This window comes from Myotis lucifugus, unplaced genomic scaffold (genome assembly GCF_000147115.1).
Source record: "Myotis lucifugus unplaced genomic scaffold, Myoluc2.0 scaffold_1201, whole genome shotgun sequence".
In the NCBI taxonomy this organism is placed as follows: Eukaryota; Metazoa; Chordata; class Mammalia; order Chiroptera; family Vespertilionidae; genus Myotis; species Myotis lucifugus.
The window spans coordinates 1-22780 of NW_005872249.1; the positions used below are offsets into that span (position 1 = coordinate 1).

The 22780-nt window shown below is 43.5% G+C and overlaps 1 protein-coding gene across 1 annotated transcript; it reads right to left on the minus strand.

Annotated features, from left to right (window-relative positions):
- Nucleotides 1-19815: 19815 nt before the first annotated feature.
- LOC102430093 (zinc finger protein 154-like) lies at nucleotides 19816-22550 on the minus strand. The gene is made up of 3 exons (XM_014449462.1): nucleotides 22434-22550; nucleotides 20352-20571; nucleotides 19816-20267 (listed from the first exon to the last, which is right to left on the minus strand). Exons 1-3 carry the CDS (start codon nucleotides 22548-22550, stop codon nucleotides 19816-19818), a joined length of 789 nt encoding a protein of 262 aa, XP_014304948.1.
- Between the last annotated feature and the right edge of the window lie 230 nt (nucleotides 22551-22780).

The following is a 22780-nucleotide window of genomic DNA, read 5'->3' on the forward strand; positions in this document are numbered from 1 at the left end:
TGATTTTCACCCCCCGCGGAATTGGCTTCAGCTGAAGTATTTCATACCTGGGAAGTTACTTGTTGAATTTTAATAAAAGTGACATACAGTGCTCAACACATCTGTATTTTCTGAGCCTTTTCACACCAATACAAAGAATATGCAATTGACGTTTTAAAAAGATAAAGCTAAATTTACTAGTTTGGTTTATAGGACAGTTACTAAGAAATGTTGAATAGTAACTACCAAAATGTTATAGGATAAGATTATAGAGATTGTATATTTTTGAAATGAGTAGTATTATAAAAATGTGTTTACATTTTTGTGAAGTTTTGTACCACAAAGTTTAAAACAAGGAAAAGTTTATTATTGCTGAGATATTTAGGAAGATTGTAGAAATCTGAACCTACAATTATTTTTAAGAGTTTGTAGAAACCTTATTGGAGAGGTCTAATTTTACCCTCATTCTACAGATGTAGCCAGGAGTCCCAGAAAGTTGAAGTGAAATCCCTAAGAACACAAAGCTAATTAGTAGCAGAGATCAAATGAGAACCCAGGGCCAATGCTCCTTCTACTTTTCCTGTCGGCCTCTGTAGAGCCAGTTGAGGTTAGAACCATAGAGCTGTGACTTAGGAGATCTTAATCCTTTAAAAATATTTTCTGTATAAATATGCTCCTCTTATGAGTCTTGATAGTATTATTTAATTACTAGACGCCGGCTGCATGAATTCATGCACATTGAAAGGAAATTAGAAGAAATATTTTAAGATCACTAGTTGCCCTTTCTCTATAATAGAAGTGTATACCAAATTCACGATCAACAATGACAGATGGAAACACATGCAACTGGCGCCAGTGATTATATATATATATATATATATATATATATATATATATATATATAAAAACTTGCTTACTGAGACCTGCTTTCTGATTTAGTTAAAGTTTTTCCAGCCTAGTGAAGTGCCCCAATTTTTTTTTAGGATATTGACTGGAAAAACAGCAGTGAACACCACTATGAAAGCAGATTATTATTGTGGATCATGCAGGGATAACAAACGGAGAAATATTTAACTATAGCACTGTTTGACTATATTCTGTGCAGTGAGGAAACCTGAAGTCATGTTCAAGTTCTACCATGTCTTGCTTTTTTTTCCAGTTGGGTCAATTTTTAGACATTCTAAATCTCCATTTTCTGGCTAATGAAATGAAAAGAGGATTCTACTGAGTCTCCTCTCTACCTATTCAAGGACTTCTGTGAGGATCAAATGAGATGAGGCACAAGAAAACACTTCAAAGACATTTGGTTAAAGTGTAAAATGTTTGCACCTGGCTGTAAAGCAAGTGGGATGAAGAAACTCCAAGGAGGCTAGTCGCTAGGGAGAGGAAGCCTGGCATTGCTATGTGACATCGTTACCCAGTGCCCACAGCCACCATTTCCCTGCAGGGCTGGGCTGTGGGCTTAGTGCCATGGGGTGGTGGTGGGGCCTGTGTCCCACTTGGGGAAAGTGGAGTGTTGCTTGTAGACTCGGGGAGCGCAGTGCCGTTTCTCTATAAATGGCCAGTTCACGTCCCAGCAGCTCCAGTATTGAACGTCTGCCCCTGGTGTGGTCAGTGCTCATCATAGCGAGTGGTCAGATGGTGGAATCCTTAGCACATTAGCCTTTTATACATATAGATTTTGCAATAAGAACGGCAAAAACCGTTTTAAAAACATTTACTGTGGCTCATGTCTGAAGTTTATCAAATCTGAACCTTGACTGTAGATGTCAGCCTTCCAAAGAGGAATTCTTCAAATACAGCCTGAGCTGTGGACCCTGAGGCATCCTGCCTAGGAGCCTCTCTTCAGGGTCCCTGACCCGCCCCATCCCCTACCGCGCCTCCAACCCCTGCCCCATTATTTTTCCCAAGCAGACGCAGCATCTCCAAAGCCCAGTGTCTCATTCAGGAGCTGTTGGAATTCAAGAATGCATTTTTTTTCCTTTTTCCTTTTTTGTGCCTCCCGGAAACCGTTGCCATGGCCCGGACGCGTCCTTACCCCACAACACCCTTCATTGGGGCCCGGGACCTGGTCGCTGCCCGGCGGGACCGGCTGCTGGCGTCCGTCTGTCACCCGGAGCCCGGCCTGGGCACCGCGGCCCGGGAGTGGCCCCGCCCGGCCCGGAGGGAGAGCTCCCTCCCGCCCGGGCCCTTACCTTGAGTCGGGGTCCGCGGGAGGCGTCGCTGGTGTGGCCAAGCTTCGGGCTCAGGACGGAGCAGGCTGACCTGCGCGGGCAGCAGCGCCGCGGGGTCCTGCGAGTCCTCGGCCTCCCGGGTGTCCAGGGACACAATATGCGTTTTGTTATTGGCGATGCTCGCTGCGCAGCCCATGCTGGCGGCGGCCGCTCTCCGGTCAGCAAACGGTCAGCAAACGGCCCGCCCGGCGCCTCGCGGCCACCGCCGGCGCCATGTCATCCCCGCCCGGGCGCGCGGGTCTCAGGTCAGGAAGGGCGGCCGCTGCTTTTATCCCGGGGCGGCGGCGCGGAGGGGGCGCTGGGGCGGGGGCGCCGCGGACGCCCCGCCGAACATGCCCTCCCCGGGCGCCCGGCCGCCCTCACATCAGCCGCTCGCTGGCGCGCTGCGGGGAAACGCCAGGGAGGAGATTCTCGCTCTCCCCGCCGGGAGCCCCGTGGCGCCCGACACGTTGCGGCTCCGACCCCGAAAGAAGCGCCCCCGGCGGCCTGGCCGCGCCCGCCCTGAGGCTGGGGTCTGAGGGGAGCCCGTCGGGCGGCCGCCCACTGAGAGTCAGGGAGCGCGGATCCAGGCGGCCCAGCCAGCGCCCTGGAGAACCATAGACCAAGAAGGCATTTTAAAGGTATTTCACAACCCAAAGCACATTTTAAGTTTCTCAAAGTTAAGTGGATGGTCACTGAACATGGATGCAAAATGCATTTTACACCCAAAAAAAGTTACTGAATTGTTTTTTAGAAGATTTTTTCTCATTATCAAAATATAGGATTATTAGTAGAAATTTAAAAAGAATAGTATAAAGTAAAAGAAATCACTTCTTTACACTATCCAAGGTTAACCACTGGCAACAATTCAAAGGATTTCCTTTTGTCTTTCGTACATTTATATATTCAGATACCTTTTTGAGGTGATACTATTAATTAATTTATATTAATATATGTTGTATTGGCTTCAGAGAGGAAAGGAGAGGGTGAGAGAGGTAGTAACATGAATGATAAGAAAGAATCATTCATCAGCTGCATCCTACATGCCCCCTACTGGGGATGAAGCCCACAACCAGGGCATGTACCCTGACAGGGACTCCATTCATGACCTCCTGGTTCACAGATCAATGCTCAACCACTGAGCATGCCTCCAAGACAAGATGATACTATTTGTTATGTGTGTATTCTGACTTGTTTTCTCTTAGTTATGGTGTATTCATTCCACTGCATCTATAACCACTTTTTTCCCATTTATTAAGGCACTGTTTATTTTTCCCAGCTTTATTGAGAAATAATCAATATACACCACTGTATAAGTTTAAGGCAGACAGAACGATGGTTTGATTGACCTACATTGTGAAATGATTACCACAATGGGTTCAGCTAACATCTATTGAAGATGTGACAAACCAAAATTGAAATTTCTAATGTATTGTGAGTTATTTTTTCTTCAAAGTCAAATCTACAATTCTTACTATTGCCAAAAAGAGCTTGTACTTTGTTTTTTGGTTCTTTTTTTAGTGTTCATCAGATTATTTATTCACTTGATTTTTAGATTCACTTGTTGATAGATGTGTATTTGTTGTTCATAATTTGTATCTTTACCTTTTTCTTCTTCCTCCTCTTCTTAAAGGATACCTTTCAGCATTTCATATAATACTGGTTTGGTGGTGATGAACTCTTTTAGCTTTTCCTTATCTGTGAAGCTCTTTATCTGACCTTCAATTCTGAATGATAGCTTTGCTGGATAAAGTAATCTTGGTTGTAGGTTCTTGGTATTCATCACTTTGAATATTTCTTGCCATTCCCTTCTGGCCTGCAAAGTTTCTGTTGAGAAATCAGCTGACAGTCGTATGGGTACTCCCTTGTAGGTAACTGATTTTCTTTCTCTTGCTGCTTTTAGGATTCTCTCTTTGTCTTTTGCTCTTGGCAGTTTCATTATGATGTGTCTTGGTGTGGTCCTCTTTGGATTCTTTTGTTTGGGGTTCTATGTGCTTCCTGGACTTGGAAGTCTATTTCTTTCACCAGGTAGGGGAAGTTTTCTGTCATTATTTCTTCAAATACGTTTTCAATATCTAGCTCTCTCTCTTCTTCTCGAACCCCTATAATTCGAATGTTGGTACGCTTGAAGCTGTCCCAGAGGCTCCTTACACTATCTTTGTATTTTTGGATTTTTTTTCATTTTGCTTTTCCGGTTGGGTGTTTTTTGCTTCTTCGTATTTCAAATCTTTGACTTGATTCTTGCGATCCTCTGGTTTGCTGTTGGGAGTCTGTATAATATTCTTTATTTCAGTCAGTGTATGCTTAATTTCTAGTTGGTTCTTTATCACAACATCCAGGGTCTCAATAGATTTCTTGAAGATCTCACTACATTTATCGGCGGTCTCACCAGTCTTTTCAAGGGCCTTACTAAATTTATCAGCAGCTTCTACACAGTTCTTTAAAGACCTTAAAAGTGTGGTTTTGAACTCTATATCCAGCAGTTTGCTTTCCTTAATTTCTGTCATTTGTGTTCTGTTTCTTTGTCTTGGCATTTTTTATGTTTCACTGTGTCAATAGAGTGCCTTTCTGTGCTAAGTGTCCCAATTACCTGAGGTAGACACTCGTGGTGCACCCTTTTGTGGGCTTTGTGCACAGTCTTGTTGTAATTAAGCCTTGATTGTTGTAGTTATCACTGGGAGGAATTGACTTCCAGGCCAATTGGCTGTGAGAATCATTTGTGTCTGCAGTGGGAGAACTTCTGTGCTGGAGACACCCCTCTGGGGCAAGACTTGTTTTAATGGGGGCTTTGGTGCTCACTGAGTCTGCCCCCTGAGTGTGTCTTTTATGGTTCCACAGAGCTGCAAACTGGATGGTCCCACTCTGACCTCTGGGCTTCCTGGCTCCTGGATCTCTAGGGAGGTGCTAATCTAGCCTTTGCCTGTGGCTATCCAGCAAAAGCCTCCCTGCAGGGCTTGGGTGGGGCAGGTCCGAGGGGATCAACAGGGCAGGGCTAGCAGTTATGGCTGCTCTCAGTCTTGCCCTCAGAGTCTCTGCTTCTCAGTGTTCGGGTAATCGCTGCAAGCCCCTCGGAGAGAAAGCTGCCCTAGGGTTCTGAGCGATGCCAGACAGTCCCGCTTCTTCCACTTGAGTCTGGGTCCCTAGAGACTCGCCCGGAAGTGGAGCTCAGAGCTTGAGATTCCCTCCTGATTGAAAACGACAACCGCGCCCTCAGCCGCCAGCCCGCTCTGAATGCACTCCACAGCTTAGTATTTTACTTCAGCATTGCGCCTCCTCTGAGTGTCAGTATGCTTTTCTCTTTCCTTCTAGTTGTAGAATTTCCACTCAGCCAGCCTTCCTGTGGCTCTAGATGATGTCCTTTCCGTCTTTTAGTTGTATTTTTGAAGTGGTTGTTTGAGGCAGCAAACTCCCGTGTTTACCTATGCCGCCATCTTGGTCCTTCTCAAGAACTTTTCTTCAGAGCTTGTGCTTTGCACTAAAGTGCAGGGTGTGGTGGCTCTGCAGGCTGGGGCTCTACTGCCCTGGCCTCTTGCACTTGACTCTTGTGCCTGTTCACATGCAGTTCCTTTCTCCCCCCAGACTTCACATGAGACTGGGGATGGATGTGCTGCCCCTACTGGACAAGCTCCCCAGTCTGTCTTCCCACCACTGAGTGGCAGAGCTGAGAGCCCTCTGTGTAAGGCTGTGGGGCCTATAAAGTTCAGACCTCACTTTTGTCTCGGCAGGTCTGGTGGTGACCTCAGCATCAGCGTGCGCAGAGCCTATGCTGGCCTCTGGGGTGTGCTCTGTGCGGGTCCAGCTCACGCATGACTCCTCTCCCCCTGAATCTCAGCCTCCTTCCCAGTCCTTCTGCTAGAAGCTCTGGTTCTCTCAGAACCTTAGACTCCTCTCCCCCCATGAGCTGTGTGCAAGCTTCATATTACAGGATGGTTTTCAGGGAAAACTGGCAAGAGAAAAAGAAGAAAAAAAAATCATCAGGAGTCCCCCAATACTTTGGAGTCCAGGGCCCCATTTTCCCAGGTTCTCGCCAGAGATGGGCTTTTCCTCAGCATTTGAGGGGCTTATGCCAGGCCATGGCTTTAGAGCCCAGTCAGGAGAGAAGGGGAAGGGTCCAGTATAGCCCCCACTCTGACTCCGATAGGCCCCTGGTCCAGGCCTGAGTCATTCCCGTCCTGCTTAAGACTCACTGCCTTCAAGACAAATCAGCTCACCACCATGCTGGTCACTTGTCAAGTTCTCACTTCTCTCCCCACTCAGCCCACTGCCGCTCTCTCTGGAGTCCGCAGTTACTATTCTCTCTGAGACTGTGGTAGTCATCTTTGGGTGGACAGCTGACCATTGACCTGCTCCATCTTGGTGGCTTCAGAATGATGTGTTTTCTTCTTTTGAGAAGAAGAAAAAGAGCAAGAATATGGGTCTGGACAGCAAGTAGCCTTTCTGTAGAAATGCATGGAGAGTGAGTTATTTCACTCTTAGTCCTTTGAAGTGCTATGTGGATTGGCATGAGGTACTTTTATTTTATGATTCTTTCTGGATGTTCTTCCTGGAGGTGACTGAGTTGGCTGTCTGCACAGGTACAGGAACAAGAGGGTGAGTGTGCTGTCCTATGTGCCAAGTAGCATGGAGCTTGTGCTGTTCTGCATTTCTGAGCCTCTCTCACCATGTGAGTGAGGTCTGGCCAGAGGCAAGGACAGCCATGAGTGGCTGCTCCCAGGCCATCTTGACACCACTCCTCTGCACTCATTGCCAGCTGAATCCGCAAGCCAGGGAAGCCCTGGAGCCCTGAGTCACTGTGTGGATAGGACGAGCTTTGGTGGCCCCCTGGCCCACATCATGGACCAAAAAGAGCAAGATTTTATGGGGTACAGACACTGAAAAGGCCTTCATGGCAGCCCTACATCATTACCCTAATGATACAGGTTTTGATGGACAATTAGAAACTCCCTACTTGACCACAGAGTAAAGTATCAAACCTTTAGTGAGTGACACTCTGTCTCTCATCTTCGTTTAACCCCTTCAAAATGGGATGTGTTGATTTCACTCACCAGCATTACTTCTTCCATCTCACAATCAGGTTGACAGGAAAATTGGAGCCATCTCTGGAAGGAGAGAGCATATGAAGACAGGGTATTATTTTTACCTTAATTTTAAGCACCACTCTGTCGAGTACAAAGAGAAAAATTATTTATTTTCCTGACCTTTAGCAGAGCATAGGTGTCTTTTCTGCAGTTGAGATCTGTAGATGATTAAAAGGCATGTGCTTCCAACGACAATGCTGCCTTTCTTGATCCTTGTCCTTGGGTGGCGTCACTCCTGGGCCCTGGGCCCAGGTCACAAACAAGACACCGAGAAGTGAATCTGCTGTCGACAAGACCCTGGCCCAGCGTTCCTGAAATGGCACCAGAGGCTCATCCTTGTCACTTGGTGAATGTGGTTTAATGAAGCAGAGGGTCACTGTGGGAGGATTGCGCTGCCCATGTTGTGTTTTGTGAGATGCTTAAAAGGTTTGAAGCTCCTTTAAGAAACCAGGTGGTACCGTGAAGGAGCTGTTCCCCCAAGTGATCGCCTTAGAAGTGGCTGAGACACAGCAGCTGTACTAAAGGCTGTGGAAGCTCCGTGATGGGAGGAGAACTTAGCTGTGTAGGTCACTGGTCTGGATGGTGGCCCTCAATCCCACTGACCACCAGTTCCTGTGGGTAATTCCTTATACTCAGCCCTGACCCCAACTGGACCTGCTGGACCAGATTCTGTGGGGCAAGACAACCAAATCTGGGTCGCTCCTTTTATTTTTTAACCTTTAAAAAATATAATTGTTGATTCACATTATTTGTAAGAGATAACGCAGAGGTGGCCCATGAAATCTGACCCGGTTTCCCTCAATAATATCTTATAAAAATCTCACAACCAGGATATTGACAGTGGCCCAACCTCCCATGTAGGGTGGATAGACAACAGCTCTACCCGATTCTCCTGCACTCAGGACAGTGCCTTCTTGCAAAGTCAGTTTAGTTATAGAGGATTGAATAAAATTCAGATATATATCTTAGATTGTGAACTGTCCTCATATTGGTTAAAAAAATAAATTATTTTAAAATAGGCAAAAATTCTGAGCCAACATTGTAACAAAGGAGATAAAGACAATATAAATAAATGTATGAAAAATATTCACCATAAAAAAGTCTTATGGAATAGAATTAATGAATGTAATTTCACATATAGGTAATTTCAGGCCTAATATTTAAAATGATTAACCACCAAACGTGATGGCAGGGTTGAACAAAACTGGAATTTTTATATACTGTTCATGGATGGGAAAGCAAAATGCATGACCATTTTTATATCACAGTTCTGCAAATGTTAAAATGTGCAACGTTAATCTAGACTGCAGATGTTTGATTAGTAAAAGATCTATTTATAAAAATAACTGAACACAAATATTCCAAACAGATTTATTTATAGTACCACAAATCTGGAAATAACCAATTTTATAGAGAGATCAATAAACAATTGTTATCAATTGAATACAATACTACCCAGCAATAAAACAAATTCAATATTCACATAAATATTTGCATTGGATCTTAAAATACCTGTGACATTAAGGAAATTACTATTTATAAAAAAGTACACACCTTATATTGCATATAATATTAGGGAAAATATAAACTAATCTAATGTAAAGGATGGAAAATGAATACATGGAAGACTGGGAAAGTCAGAAAAAGAAATAATAAAAGGGCAGGAGGAAAATGTAGAGTGTGAGAAATGTAGGATTAGAGTTGTTGGTATGAAAAATAATTAATACATAAAAATACTGGAATAAACTTTGCTTTCACTGCATACCTCAACTCCCAAAGGGCAGGGAGGGTGTCATCCATTGCACTGAAACATCCTGGTTCAATTCTATGTCAGTGCACATACCTGCCTGGGTCCCCAGTAAGGGGTGTGCAGGAGAGAGATCACGTATGTTTGTCTCTCCCTCTCTCTCCTCCTCCCTCCTCTTGTCCTAAAAAATAAATAAAATAAAGGTATTATTAATAACATTTTTTTAAAAGCACAAGTGGTGCGGTTTGTGTACTCACAACAAAAAGTCTACTTTTGCCACACTTTGAATATAGTGACAGATAAGATTTCACCTGTGGTGGTGACACAGCTTTATCTCTAGGTCAAGACTCCCGATATAACACACTTTAGAGAAGTGCACTTTATTGCATGTCAGTTCTCATTTCCTGGGAGGAACATCATTGCCTCAATGGCAGCAAATATTGTCAAGCAGTGAAGACTACTGCCATGGGAATCAATAGGAATGCTGACTGGCTACAAAAGTCACATCCTGGTACTGATTGCAGGATTATCCTTCCTCCACCCTTGAGTTCTTACACACTGAGAAATGGCCTTGAGGTGAAGACCATTTAGAGACCAGGGGAATCTACAAAAGCATTAAATTATTTTCTCTGCCAATGACTTCAGCTACAGGAAAACATTTTGGAGGTGCTGAGAATGTCTGTACACAAAGGTCACAGAAGCCACAGGCCCAGAAACAGTTGTGGATTTACACTCAGAAGAGGCACTTTCCATCTAATTTACTTCAGTCTTTCCCATCAATATGAATACAGGGTTTTTGTCTCAATAGTAGTCTAACCTCAGAGTCTTAAAACAAGTATCACAAGAATGAAATGTCATACTTCATGGCATATGACTCCTTTGCAGTATGTGGAGAGGAGTTCCCCTAAAACTTGCTGAGACTTATGTAACACATACTCTGAACAAAGAACATAATTCATATTGTTCACAGAAGGACAGCAAAGACCTCCTCTTCTAGGTGGTCACTGACCTCACCAATAAGCAAGGTACCGGGATATAAACTAAAACCACAAAGTTATGCAATCTTTCTTTCAAGGCCTTCGGCAGTAATGCAAAATAAGCCGGTTTTGGAAAAAGAGTGATTTTCTGCCATCATGCTCTCCCTTCTGAAGCACTGAAGGTTTGATGTCCCCACAATATCATTTTACATCTACATGCTGACATTTTACAACAGGGCTTTCAAAACATTGCAGGCAGTGAATAGAACCACCACAGTTAAAGGTACAACAGAAAAAAGCATCTTTACAAAAATATCATAAACCAGCACCAGTGTTGTTCAGATTGGTGAAATAGAACATAAGCCAATCATCACAGCATAATGTGAGAACCACTAACTCCCTGAAAGAGGTACCACTTCTTTGCTGAGGATGAGTGTTCTGGACAAACACTGGGTCAGGCCCATTCCCTAGTCAGAGAGAAAGGAATGAAGATCCTGCCAAGAGTCAGAATATTCAGAATATTCTTAAGCACAAGAGAGCACGCAGGGTTTGTGTCTGGTTCACAATGTTCAGGTGAGCAAGTGGTAGAGGATAAATCAGTTCAGCCGTAATCACTCACAGTGACATCAATCAGATATTAGACCTGGGCAGGATAGCAGTTCAAGCAGCTCCTTCAAGCGTCACTTATACCTGAAACTCACGGGGAATCTAGCAGAGTGTATGTCCTGATAAAAAGGGATTATATTAAGGTAAATGTGTAAGGTAGAGTGTCCTTCATGCTGTTATTCTGAGTAAGAAAAATGAAACATTCTCTACACATTTAAGGCTTTTCCCCAGTGTGAAGTCTCAGGTGTCTTATAAGGCAACATTTTTGGCTAAAAGATTTCCCACAGTCTGTACACTCATAAAGCTTTTCCCCAGTGTGAACTTGCTTGTGGAAAAGGAAGTGACTATTTTGCCTAAAAGATTTTCCACATTCACTACACTCATAAGGCTTTTCTCCCATGTGAACTAGCTGGTGTATTTTGACATCAGACTTACATCTGAAAGACTTCCCATCATCACAACACTTAGAAGGCTTTTCTCCAGTGTGAATTCTCTGATGTTGAATGAGGTTAGAGCTCTGACTGAAAGTTTTCCCACATTCAGTACACTCATACCGCTTTTCTCCAGTGTGAACTCTCTTATGTGGAATAAGATTAAAGGTTTGTCTAAAAATATTCCTACATTTGTTACACTCATAAATCCGTTCTCCAGAAAATACACGCTATGATTCAGCAACTCTCTGGTTGTGACTGGCAGCTTTTTCACTTTCTCCCCACTGGTGATGACTTTTTCCACTGAGGAATTCCTGTGAATCCTCACTGCTACAGTGTGGCTCCTCAGTGTTGAGAGTAGCCTGGTGCTGGAGAAGCTCTGAGGGAGCTTGGATATCTTCTGCAACCTCCCTGCAATTTGAAGGAACCTCTGATAAATAGAAGCTGCACCTAGTCACAAATGAGGGCCTGTCCATAGCTTCTTTGCAGGACGTCTTTCCTCTGGCATCCCTCTGTTGCTGGTGAGGGTTTGCACTGAAATAGAAGTCTCCCATACATGCCTCACTGAAGAAGACCTTGTGCTCAAAGTATGCTGCTTGTAACTCAGTCAGGTGCAAAATACCTTTTAACACTGAGAAACACCCTTTACACAGATGGGTCTTCTGGGTGGCTGGAGCTCTCCTGGAAAACATGACCTGTGACTCTCCTCCTACAGATACACTCTGCTCAGAACAGGCCTCATCAGCATCCTTCTGATGCCAACAACCTGAAAACAGAAAAGTTGTGAGGAAATGAATGATGACTCTGGTGACAGGGGGAAGTTGCATTACATAGGTGTTTTGCCATGACACCTTAGCTCCATGCAATTTTCTGAAAAGAAGAGATGTGCAGGAAGCATTAATAAGATGATTCTTGAATTCTGGGACTCTGAAGATCATAAGGTGTTCATAGGGCTTGTCTGCAGGTGACATAGGCAAGCTCCGCAGAATTTTGCTTATGGCTTCTTCCAAAAAAAATTCAACAAATGAGTAGCTGGGGTTTGAAACCTACTTAAGTATGTATGTTCACGTCATAACACATGTGCAGGTCAATGTTGAAGAATACTGCAGAGTCAGCAGTGCAGGGGAACAGGTGCTGTAAAAATGCCACAAAGGTGAACATAGACTGAAGCCAGGAAGACACAGGTGAAAGGACAAGTCAGAAAGTGTAAAATATGTGAAAGGAAAGGTAAAAATGAGGTGTAGTCAGTGGCACCTGCATCTGAACACTGATGAAATCATTCTGGTTCCTGGTATAATTTGAGCACAGCCCTTGTGTCATGTATTCTGCTAGTTGCCAGTCATCTGGGCCAGGCCTCTTCTGAGAACATCCTGAATGTGCACCCTGTGGGAAAAAAGACTAGGGTTCTCCCTCACCAACTTCTCCGTAAATACATAAAATCTAAATATTCCAAGTGTTAATGAAAGATGACAGAGGTGACCTGCCAGCCCTGGTCCAGAATAATTCCACTTGCAATAGTATTCAGGGAAGGTAATAGTACAAACAACAATGGAAGGAGGGTCTTACAAGAACAGCCCAGGGTTCATGTGAGTAAAGACCATAACCTGGCATGGGAAGTCATCCAAGACCTTTACCCAGAGGAACCGTGTAGAGGTGGAAGCCATGGATCTAGCTATAGTCAGCCTCCCAGGGAGAGAAACAGCAAGTGGGACCCATTAAGCTGTCTGTAAGACTCCTGGCTCCCAGGCACATCCTGAACTTTCTGAGGAAAATAGTGTTAAAGAAATTTGTGGAGTCTATTCCTTAGGGTCACAAATGAGGGCCTGTTCATAGCTTCTTTCTAGGACAGATATCCAGAGCCCACGTCTTCTGGTGTTGCACTTGATGTCCCTTCACCAGGTGCAGCCTTACTCAAGTCCCATCACCTGTGGCCCTCTATGTCCTGTCCAATAAGTCTCATAGATGACCACTCATGCCCATATGTAAATCAACCAGACTGATGACCACACTGCAGGCCACAACAAGGCTCTCAACACAATCCTGCTGTGTGATTCACAAGTAAATATACAACAGCTGCAGTCCCATTTTGTTTTAATTGCTCTTTCCTCGCCAATTAAACAGAGAAATGTTTTCGTTTTGTTTTTAAAATAGATGATCTACAACTCCACCCTGGTCAATAAAATCGTGTCTTTTAAAGAAGTGTTCATCTTGAACTGCTCCTCAGAGTTCCAGATGCTCATGAGCTGCTCTCTGAAATGTCTCACACTATAACAGATAAAAAATAAAAGTTTGGTATCCCCAATGAACATCAAACTTCTACTCAAAATATCTGCATCTCAGTTGATGGTGCATCCATATCTCCAGCTGCCAAATGCAAACCTTCAAGTCATCCCTGGCTCTTACCTCTCTCTCAACCTCCAAATTAGAAAATCCAGTTGGCCCCACCTCAAACACCGATCCAGAATCCAACTGCTTATTTCACTTCCACAGTCACCATGATGGGCCACTAACCATCACGCACACCAAAACTACCACAGCAGCTTCCATCCTAGTTTTGCTACCACCTCCCTCACACCCATATGGTTTGTTATGCTTCAGCCACAGGAAGTTTAATGAGATCTGAGTCAGATGGACTGTCTCTGCTGCTCCAAATCTTCCATTACTCCCATTACCTCCAGAAGAGACTCCAAAGGTATCACAAAGCTCCTCAAGACCTCACTCCGGTCTCGTTACCAGTTCCTATTTTAAAAAGTGGACACAATAAAAGTACATTTCCCCAATGATTTGACTCAGTGGATAGAGCACTGGCCTATGAACTGAAGGGTCTCGGGTTTGATTGCAGTCAGGGGCACATGCCAGGATTTTGGGCACAATTCCCACTGGGGGGCGTGCAGGAAGCAGCCTATCAGTGATTCTCTCTGATAACTGTTATTTCAATCTCTCCTCCCTTCATCTCTGAAACCAGTAAAAAAATTTTTTAAAGGACACCAGTTGGTTCCTGAATGAGCTCATTCTTCACTCTATGGCAGCCTTTGCATATATAGGAATCTATGCCTGCAAGGACCTCTCACATCCGATTCCACTGTTTGCCAAAAACTGGGAACACTTCATACAATCCTAGACATGTAAGTATAGTTCTGGGCTTGGTGTCTCATCAAGCTCCCAAGATAGAAGGGCTAAGGAGAGGCAAGACAATTTCAAGACACCACTATCTCAGAAGTCGTAAGAGTGTGGAACTGATATCAGTTCCACAAAGCAGTACCCTTAAACCATTCTGCATTAGCAGGAATCTGTGTTAAGAGGAAGATCTGTTGAGACCCTGGCTACCACAGCTAGGATTCATGGGCGCAGACTGCTCAGTACCCTTTCCCAGCCAACAGGGCCACGTGTCCTGGAAATAACTACATTACTTCAAGGCTCAAACCTCAGTGCACACTCTTTCCAGTTACCTTATCTTTCACAGGACTTCTGCTTCCTATCCCTAACTGCTATCATCTCTCTTCTAGTCTGTTCTTCTTCTGAGCTGCTTTGGGGAAAGTTTAAAAAACTACCTCACACAATGTCCCTCTTTTGGTCAGGACCGTCCATGGCCCGAGTATCTTGAGAATGAAAGTAAAACTCCTCATGCAAAACTTTCCCTCATCTTCTTTGTTAACTGTAGACACAGAACAGGTCATGGGTTTCCCAAATCCTCCTGGGTCAGCTACACCACAACGTCCTTACATGGAGGTATTGCAGCCTGTTAACCTCTTTCTCCATCACACCTTTTGTGAAACATGAGCTACTCACTATTCTGGACACTGCGACCTGGACTGCAAGACCCAAGAGGTGCCCACACCCCAGGCTGGAGGGTTAAATCCGGTGAAGCTGCCTTGGACTCTGTAAGCAGAGAGTAATCCACGAGTCACAAAAGCCCCAATTCTGGTGTGTTGGGGCTCAGCAAACCTCAGACACACCACTGCATAGGGAGATACTGCCTCTGATGCCTTGTCCTACTAGAGGCCTGGATCTGGGAAGCCACAGTCTCTGTGAACAGTCTAAAGAGATCAACATGAGCATCTGGAAAAGACGCAGAAAATCCCACCCTCACCCATGCACAGCTGGATAATATGCCTCTCCTGGGCTTTCATTGGCTAAACCCAGCCATCAATAGGGACATAGCCCTATGGGTAATATACCTTCCCAGGCCTCCCAGGTGTAAATAGGATCCCAGTCACTCACTGACCATTGTGATTATTGGTGTTTGGGAGCCAGAGTGGTGCTGGGATATGACCACATTAGGCTTGTGTGGCTGTTGATAGTTTCTGGGGATTGTTGTCTCCCTATGATTTTTTGTTTGGAGATATTATTTCAGATTCCACGAAACTCAGAGTGCTCCTTGAGGTGAAAGGTATTATTTCAATGATTACTTAATTTGATTTTTGAGAGAGAGGTTGGGACAGGAAAGAGAGAAATATGGATCAGCTGCCTCCTGTCGACCTCTCACCCTCCCACTGGGAATCCAGCCAGAACACCTGGCTTCTGCCCACAAAGAATTGAACCAGAAACCTTTCTGTGCATGGGAAGATGACCAAGTATCTGAGCTATTCCAGCTTCAGTATTTTTATTTTTAATATAAAAATATCACATTATTAAGGACAAATCAGGCTATAACCCAATTTTATTTGTTTAAAAACAAATTTTGAAATGGTACAAAGAACAAAAAGTTGCCACTCCATACATAGTTAGAATGTTTGTAGTCAATAAACCCCATGAGTCTAGGGAGCTAATAACTACTGAATGTTTACTACAGGTGCCAGGCCTGGAATTTAATGCTTTACATGCATTATTATGCCAGTTAGTCCTACAACTTGAGCTTTTATGAAGAGTAAATTGAGGCTCAGAGGCTTTACGTAAATTTCCTGATTGTAGAGTTAAATAAAGGCAGGGCTGGAAGACAACCTAAGTGTTTCTAATAATAGAGCTCGGATTTCTAATGTAAGACCCTCATATTGCATACTCATTAGGACTGGCTAGTGTAAGAACAGTTGGAAGCTGAAAACTAAGACTACAGGCTTAATAAGGGGAAATAGACCTGCAGGGCTGTCTCACAATGGGAGAACAGCAACTCATGCAGAGGTGGGCATTCTTTTGAGGGGCGGAATGGGAAGGAATGGGGGCTTAGTGTACTCAGCTCACGCTGATTGGTAGCTTAAAGTATGGTCCATATAGCAACAAGAGCTTAGGGTATTTGGCAGATGTTGAGTTGTGTTTCAATGTATAGTCCATATAAGGTGCTTGGTTAGGTACTCAGGTATTTCCAGGCCGCAGGTTATGTCACACTCTGCCCACCATTTGGGGAAATGGAGGATCTATCAGCTAGATGTTATAGTACCAAACAGTTCCAAAGCTTCAGTGGCTTATACTAAAGAAGGTATCTTTCTTTTTCATGCCACATGTGCTCCCTGGTTCTCCTGGGACCAGGATAGTGGTGCAGACACCGTGTAGGTAACTGCTAGTTGTTAGTAGCAAGGAACAGAGACACTGTCAGTCTCTGGTTCCAGGCTCTTGTGTTAGTAGGGACAGGATTCATTCCCAACACATTTTGTATGTCAAAAAACATCACAGGTCTATAGCCAAATTCAGATGTTCTGGAGGGGAACCTGACAACTTGATGGACCCTATAAAGGAAATCACAGGGTGCCAATTAATCTGGGGGATTTTCCAGGGCTGAAGGAGAGGAATGGGGATTGTTAGGAAATAACCACGGGGTTCAGTCAGCATGGATTGCTTTTATTTCATCCAGGTGCATTTGTCCCTGTGCTTCCCTAAGCCATCACAGGCAAGATTCAAAGGAGTGAACTTAAAAAAAAAAGAGTTTGGTCAGTGTTCACTGGCAGTAAACTCAGAACCACTTCTGAGTGTGAAGTTGTAAAAATCTCTGACTGCCTCAGTTCCTACACTGTGCTGAGGGTGAAGACACACATGGTAAGAGAGTTGATTTGGAAGGACACAGGACTGCAAACGTTGTAGCATCAATATTCTTTTACATTCACATCAGTCACTACCCTGCCTCTATGTCTCTATCATTTCAATAGCCCTGGTGAGCACTCCCATTGGGGATCATGAGAAAATATGCTGATATTTACATCAATAGTGATCCTGTGGTTTCCATTCATTCTGCTCATGAACTTGTGCTAAATATGGTCCGTCCATAGTTCTCCCTATTTCCATTAAAGAGAGCACTGGGGCTACTTTTTCCTTCTAGTCACGGTGTTCCTGGATGGCCATACACTCCCAGTAGATTACCAGGATACAGAAGTTCTAGAGTGATGCTCTGAGCAGGCCAGGGCACTTTCCCCTATTAAGTGTCAGCCTGGCTTTCCCATAGGCAAGGGTGTGACCTGTTCTCCAGGAACTATGAGACTCACAGGACTGTCCCCATCCACTCCAGGGATGTCCAGTTCCTTATTCCTTAGGGGGAATTATGAACCTAATCTGGAATTTTTATACACAGTGTGTGGGTGGGAAGGCAAAGTCAATGACCATGTAGATCACAGTTCTGCATATATAAAAATGTGAACCATTCACCTGCACTACAACTGTCTAATTAGTAAAAATATATCAATAAAAAGAACAGAACACAAAGTTTCTAACAGATTTATTTATAATACCATAAACCTATAAATAACCAATCTTATAGACATATCAATAGATAAAGTTGTTATGCATATAATGCAATACTACTCAGGAACAAAACAAATTCAATATTAACATAAGCATTTGTGTTGAATCTCAAAATAGCTGTGTAGCATCAAGAAACAGGTATTTGTTAGAGTACACACCTCATAGTGCCTATAAAAGTATGAAGAATATGAACTATTCTACTCTAAAGGAAGAAAAATCAACGATTGCATGTAAGGCTGGGAAATTCATAAACAGATTATAAAAGGGCAGGAGGTAATGCACAGTGTGGGAAATGCAGGTTTAGAGTTGTTGGTGTGGAATATGATAAGTAATAAATAATAACACAGGAATAAATCTGCTCCCAGAAGTGCCTCAGTTGTGTGGGTGTCATCCAGTGCACTGAAATGTCCTGGTTCAATTCCAGGTCAGTGCACAGTCCCACCGGGGTCTCCAGTAGAGGATGTGCAAGAGGGAGCTGGTGTACGTTTATCTTTTTCTCTCTGCCTTCCTCTCTTCCTAAAAAATATAAATGTATTTAAAACTATGTTTTAAAAGAGAAACTCTGTGGTTTGTGTACTCACAACTGTAAGTCTACTTTTGCCACACCTTGTTTATGATTGACAGGATACATGATTTCATATGTGATGGTTTCACAGCTTTATTTCTATGTCAAGGCTCAACAATAGTACACATTAGGAAAGTGCACTTCCTTGGATGTCTGTTCTCATTTCCTGGGAGGAAAAGCTTGGTCGCAGTGACAGCAAATACTGACAAGCAGTGAAGGCGATTGTCATCAGAATCAGCAGAAATGCTGACTGGCTACAAAAGTCACATCCTGGGACTGATCACAGGATTATCCTTCCTCCAGCCTGAGTTCTTACATATTGAGAAATGACCTTGAGGTGAACACCATATAGAGACCAGGGGAATCCACAAAACCATAACGTATCTTCTGTGCCAATGACTTCAGCTACAGGAAAAACTTCTGGAGGTGCTGAGAATGTCTGTACACAAAGTTCACACATGTCACAGTCTCAGGAACATCACTGAATTTGTGTCTAAATTAGACACTTGCCATCTAATTTACTGCAGTCTCTCCCATCCCTATGAATACAGTGTTTCTGTCTCAATTGTAGTTTAACCTCAGAGTCTTACAACAAATGTCACAAGACTATGAAATTTTATATTTCATGGCACAAGGCTCCTTTGCAGTATGTGGGGAGGAGGTCCCCTAAACATTGCTGAGACTTATGGCATTCATACTATGAACAGAGAACAAAATTTACATTGCGAACAGAAGGACAGCAGAGGCCTCCTCTTCTGGGTGACCACTGACCTCACCAATAACCAAGGTACCAGGATGAAAATTAAAAGTACAAAGTCATGCAGTCTTTCTTTCAAGGCCTTGGGCAGCAATGCAAAATAAGCCAGTTTTGGACAAAGATTCATTTTCTGCCATCATGCTCTTCCTTCTGAACCCTAAGGTTTAATGTCCCCACAATATCTGTTCACATCTACATGCTGGCAGATCACAACAGCGCTTTCAAATCATCGTAGGAAGTGAATAGAACGAACACAATGAAAGGTATAACAGAACACCTTTACCAAAATATCATAAACCTGAACCAGAGGTGTTCAGATGGGTGAAATAGAACCTAAGCCAATCATCACAGCATAATGTGAAAACCACAAACTCCCTGAAAGAGGTACCAATATTTTGCTGAGAATGGGTGTTCTGGAAAACCCCTGGGCTAGGCCTCTTCCCTAGTCAGAGAGAAAAGAATGAAGATCCTGCCAAGAGCTCAGAGTATTTAGAATTTGTCCAACTACGAGAGCACGCAGGGATTGTGACTGTTTTACAGTGTTCAGGTGAGCCAGGTGGTGGAGTTGAAATCACTTCAGCCAACAATCACTCACAGTGACATCAATCAGGTTGTTGGCCTGGGAAGGATAGCAGTGCAAGCAGCTCCTTCAAGTCTCACTTGTACCTGAAACTCATGAGGAATCTAGCAGAGTGTATGTCCTGATAAAAAGGGGTTATATTAAGGTAAATGTGTAAAATAGAGTCACCTTCAGTGTTGTTATTCAAGTAAAAAAACTGAAATATTCCCTACACATTTAAGGCTTTTCCTCAGTGTGAAGTCTCAAGTGTCTTATCAGGCTACATTTTTGGCTAAAATATTTCCCACAATCTGTACACTCATAAGGTTTTTCCCCAGTGTGAACTCTTTGATGGCGAATAAGGTTAGACATACAACTGAAACACTTGCCACATTCACTGCACTCATAAGGCTTTTCTCCAGTGTGAACTCGCTGGTGTGTTTTGACAACAGACTTCCATCTGAAGGACTTCCCACAATCACTACATTTATAAGGCTTTTCTCCAGTGTGAATTCTCTGATGTTGAATGAGGGAGGAATTCTGACTAAACGACTTCCCACAATCTGTACACTTACACGGCTTTTCTCCAGTGTGAATTCTCTGATGTTGAATGAGGGAGGAATTCTGACTAAACGACTTCCCACAATCTGTACACTTATACGGCTTTTCTCCAGTGTGAATTCTCTGATGTTGAATGAGGTAAAAACTCTGACTGAAGGACTTTCTACAATATGTACATTTATATGGCTTTTCTCCAGTGTGAATTTTCTGATGTTTAATGAGGTTAGAGTGCTGACAGAAAGACTTCCCACAATCTCTACACTCATATGGCTTTTCTCCAGTGTGAATCCTCTGATGTTGAATGAGGTTAGAGCTATGACTAAAGGACTTCCCACAACATGTACACTCATATGGCTTTTCTCCAGTGTGAACTCGCTGGTGTTTGTTGACATCAGACTTTTGACTGAAAGTTTTCCCACATTCAGTACACTCATACCACTTTTCTCCAGTGTGAACTCTCTTATGTCGAATGAGATTAAAGATTTGTCTAAAATTTTTCCTACATTTGTTACACTCATAAATACGTTCTCCAGAAAATACACCCTGTAATTCAACAACTTTTTGGTTGTGGCTGGCAGCGTTTTCACATTCATGCCCCTGGTGATGACTTTTTCCACTGAAGAATACCTGTGAAACCTCACTGCCACAGTGTGGATCCTCAGTGTTGAGGGTGGCCTGGGGCTGGAGAAGCTCTGAGGGAGCTTGGACGTCTTCTGCAACCTCCCTGCAATTTGAAGGAACCTCTGATAAATAGAAGCTGCAGCTGGTCACAAATGAGGGCCTGTCCATAGCTTCTCTGCAAGATGTCTCTCCACTGGCATCCCTATGTTGATGGTGAGAATTTCCACTGAGACAGAAGTCTGTCACACCTGCCTCACCGAAGAAGACTTTGTGCTCAAAGTATGCTGCTTGTAACTCAGTCAGGTGCAAAATATCTTTTAACACTGAGAAACACTGCTTACACAGATGGGTCTTTTGGGTGGCTGGAGCTCTCCTGGAAAACATGACCTGTGACTCTCCTCCTACAGATACACTCTGCTCAGAACAGGCATCATCATCATACTTTTGATGCCAACAACCTGAAAACAGAAAAATTGTGAGGAAATGAGTGATGACTCTGGTGAAAGGGGGAAGTTCCATTACAAATGTGTGTTGCCTTTTACACCTTGGCTCCGTGAAATTTTGGAAAAGAGAAGATTGCAGGAAGCATTAAGAATAGGCTTATGTGAAGTTCCATGACTCTGAAGATGATAGAGTGTTCATAGGGCTTGTCTGTAGGTGAGATAGGCAAGCTCTGCAGAATTTTGGTTATGTTTTATTTCAAAAAAATTCAATAAATGAATATCTGGTATTGACAACCTACTTAAGTATGTATGTGCACCTCATAACACATGTGCAGGTAAATGTTGAAGAATACTGCAGAGGCATCAGTGAGGAAGAACAGGTGGTGTAAAAATGCCACAAAAGTGAACATATATCGAAGTCAGAAAGACAGATGTGAAAGTATAACTCAGAAAGTGTAAAGTATGCAAAAGAAGAGGTAAAAATGAGGTGTAGGCAGTGGCACCTGCATCTACACACTGATGAAATCATTCTGGTTCCTGGCATAATTTGAGCACAGCTCTTGAGTCATATATTTCACTAGTTGCCAGTCAGCTGGGCCAGGCCTCTTCTGAGAACATCCTGCATGTTCACCTTATGAAAAAAACCCAACAAACTAGGGTTCTCCCTCACCACCTTCTCTACAAATACATAAAACCTAAATATTCCAAGTGTTAATGAAAGATGGCAGAGGTGACCTGCCAGCCTGGTCCAGAGCAATTCCACTTGCAATAGTATTCAGGGAAGGTAATAGTACAAACAACAATAGAAGGAGGGTCTTACAAGAATAGCCCATGGTTCATGTAAGTAAAGACCATAACCTGGCACAGGCAGTCACCCAGGACCTTTATCTAGAGAAGGGTGCAGAGGTGGAAGCCATGGATCTAGATATAGTCAGCCTCCCATGGAGAGAAACAGCAAGTGGGACCCAGTAAGCTGACTGTAAGACTCCTGACTCCCAGGCACATCCTGTACTTTCCGAGTAAAATAGTGTTAAAGAAGCTTGTGGAGTCTATATCTCAGGGCTCTCCACACAGCTCAGCACTGGCATCCATAGCACATTTCACATGAGAGTGAGGAAAGTTTTCAGAGCCCTTGGTCTGGCTGTAGGAGAGAGAAAGCTATAGGTGGAATATAAAGGAAGAGAGGACATCACCTCAGACCATTAGGAGAGATGTGAGGGTCTTACCTACAGATGATCCAAGTGCAAATACTTCCAGCATCACTTCACAGTACAGAAGTCTCTGAGCCTCATCAAGGATTGCCCACTCCTCTGAAGAGAAGGCAATGGCCACATCCTCAAAGTTCATATCCTGTCATAATAGGGACAGTTCAACCTATTATCAGCTTCTCTCCTAAAATTTATATTCATCAGACACCCCAACTTCCATATCCATCTGCTCCCTCTACTTCTGACTCTAGAGAAGAATCAGGCCTTTGTTTCATCAAAGTTACTCTGTCCTTAGATTCCTCTGGTGCTGTGTCTTCCCACAACAATAATGGCAATGAGCATATAGATGAAACCTGTTCTCTAGGACTG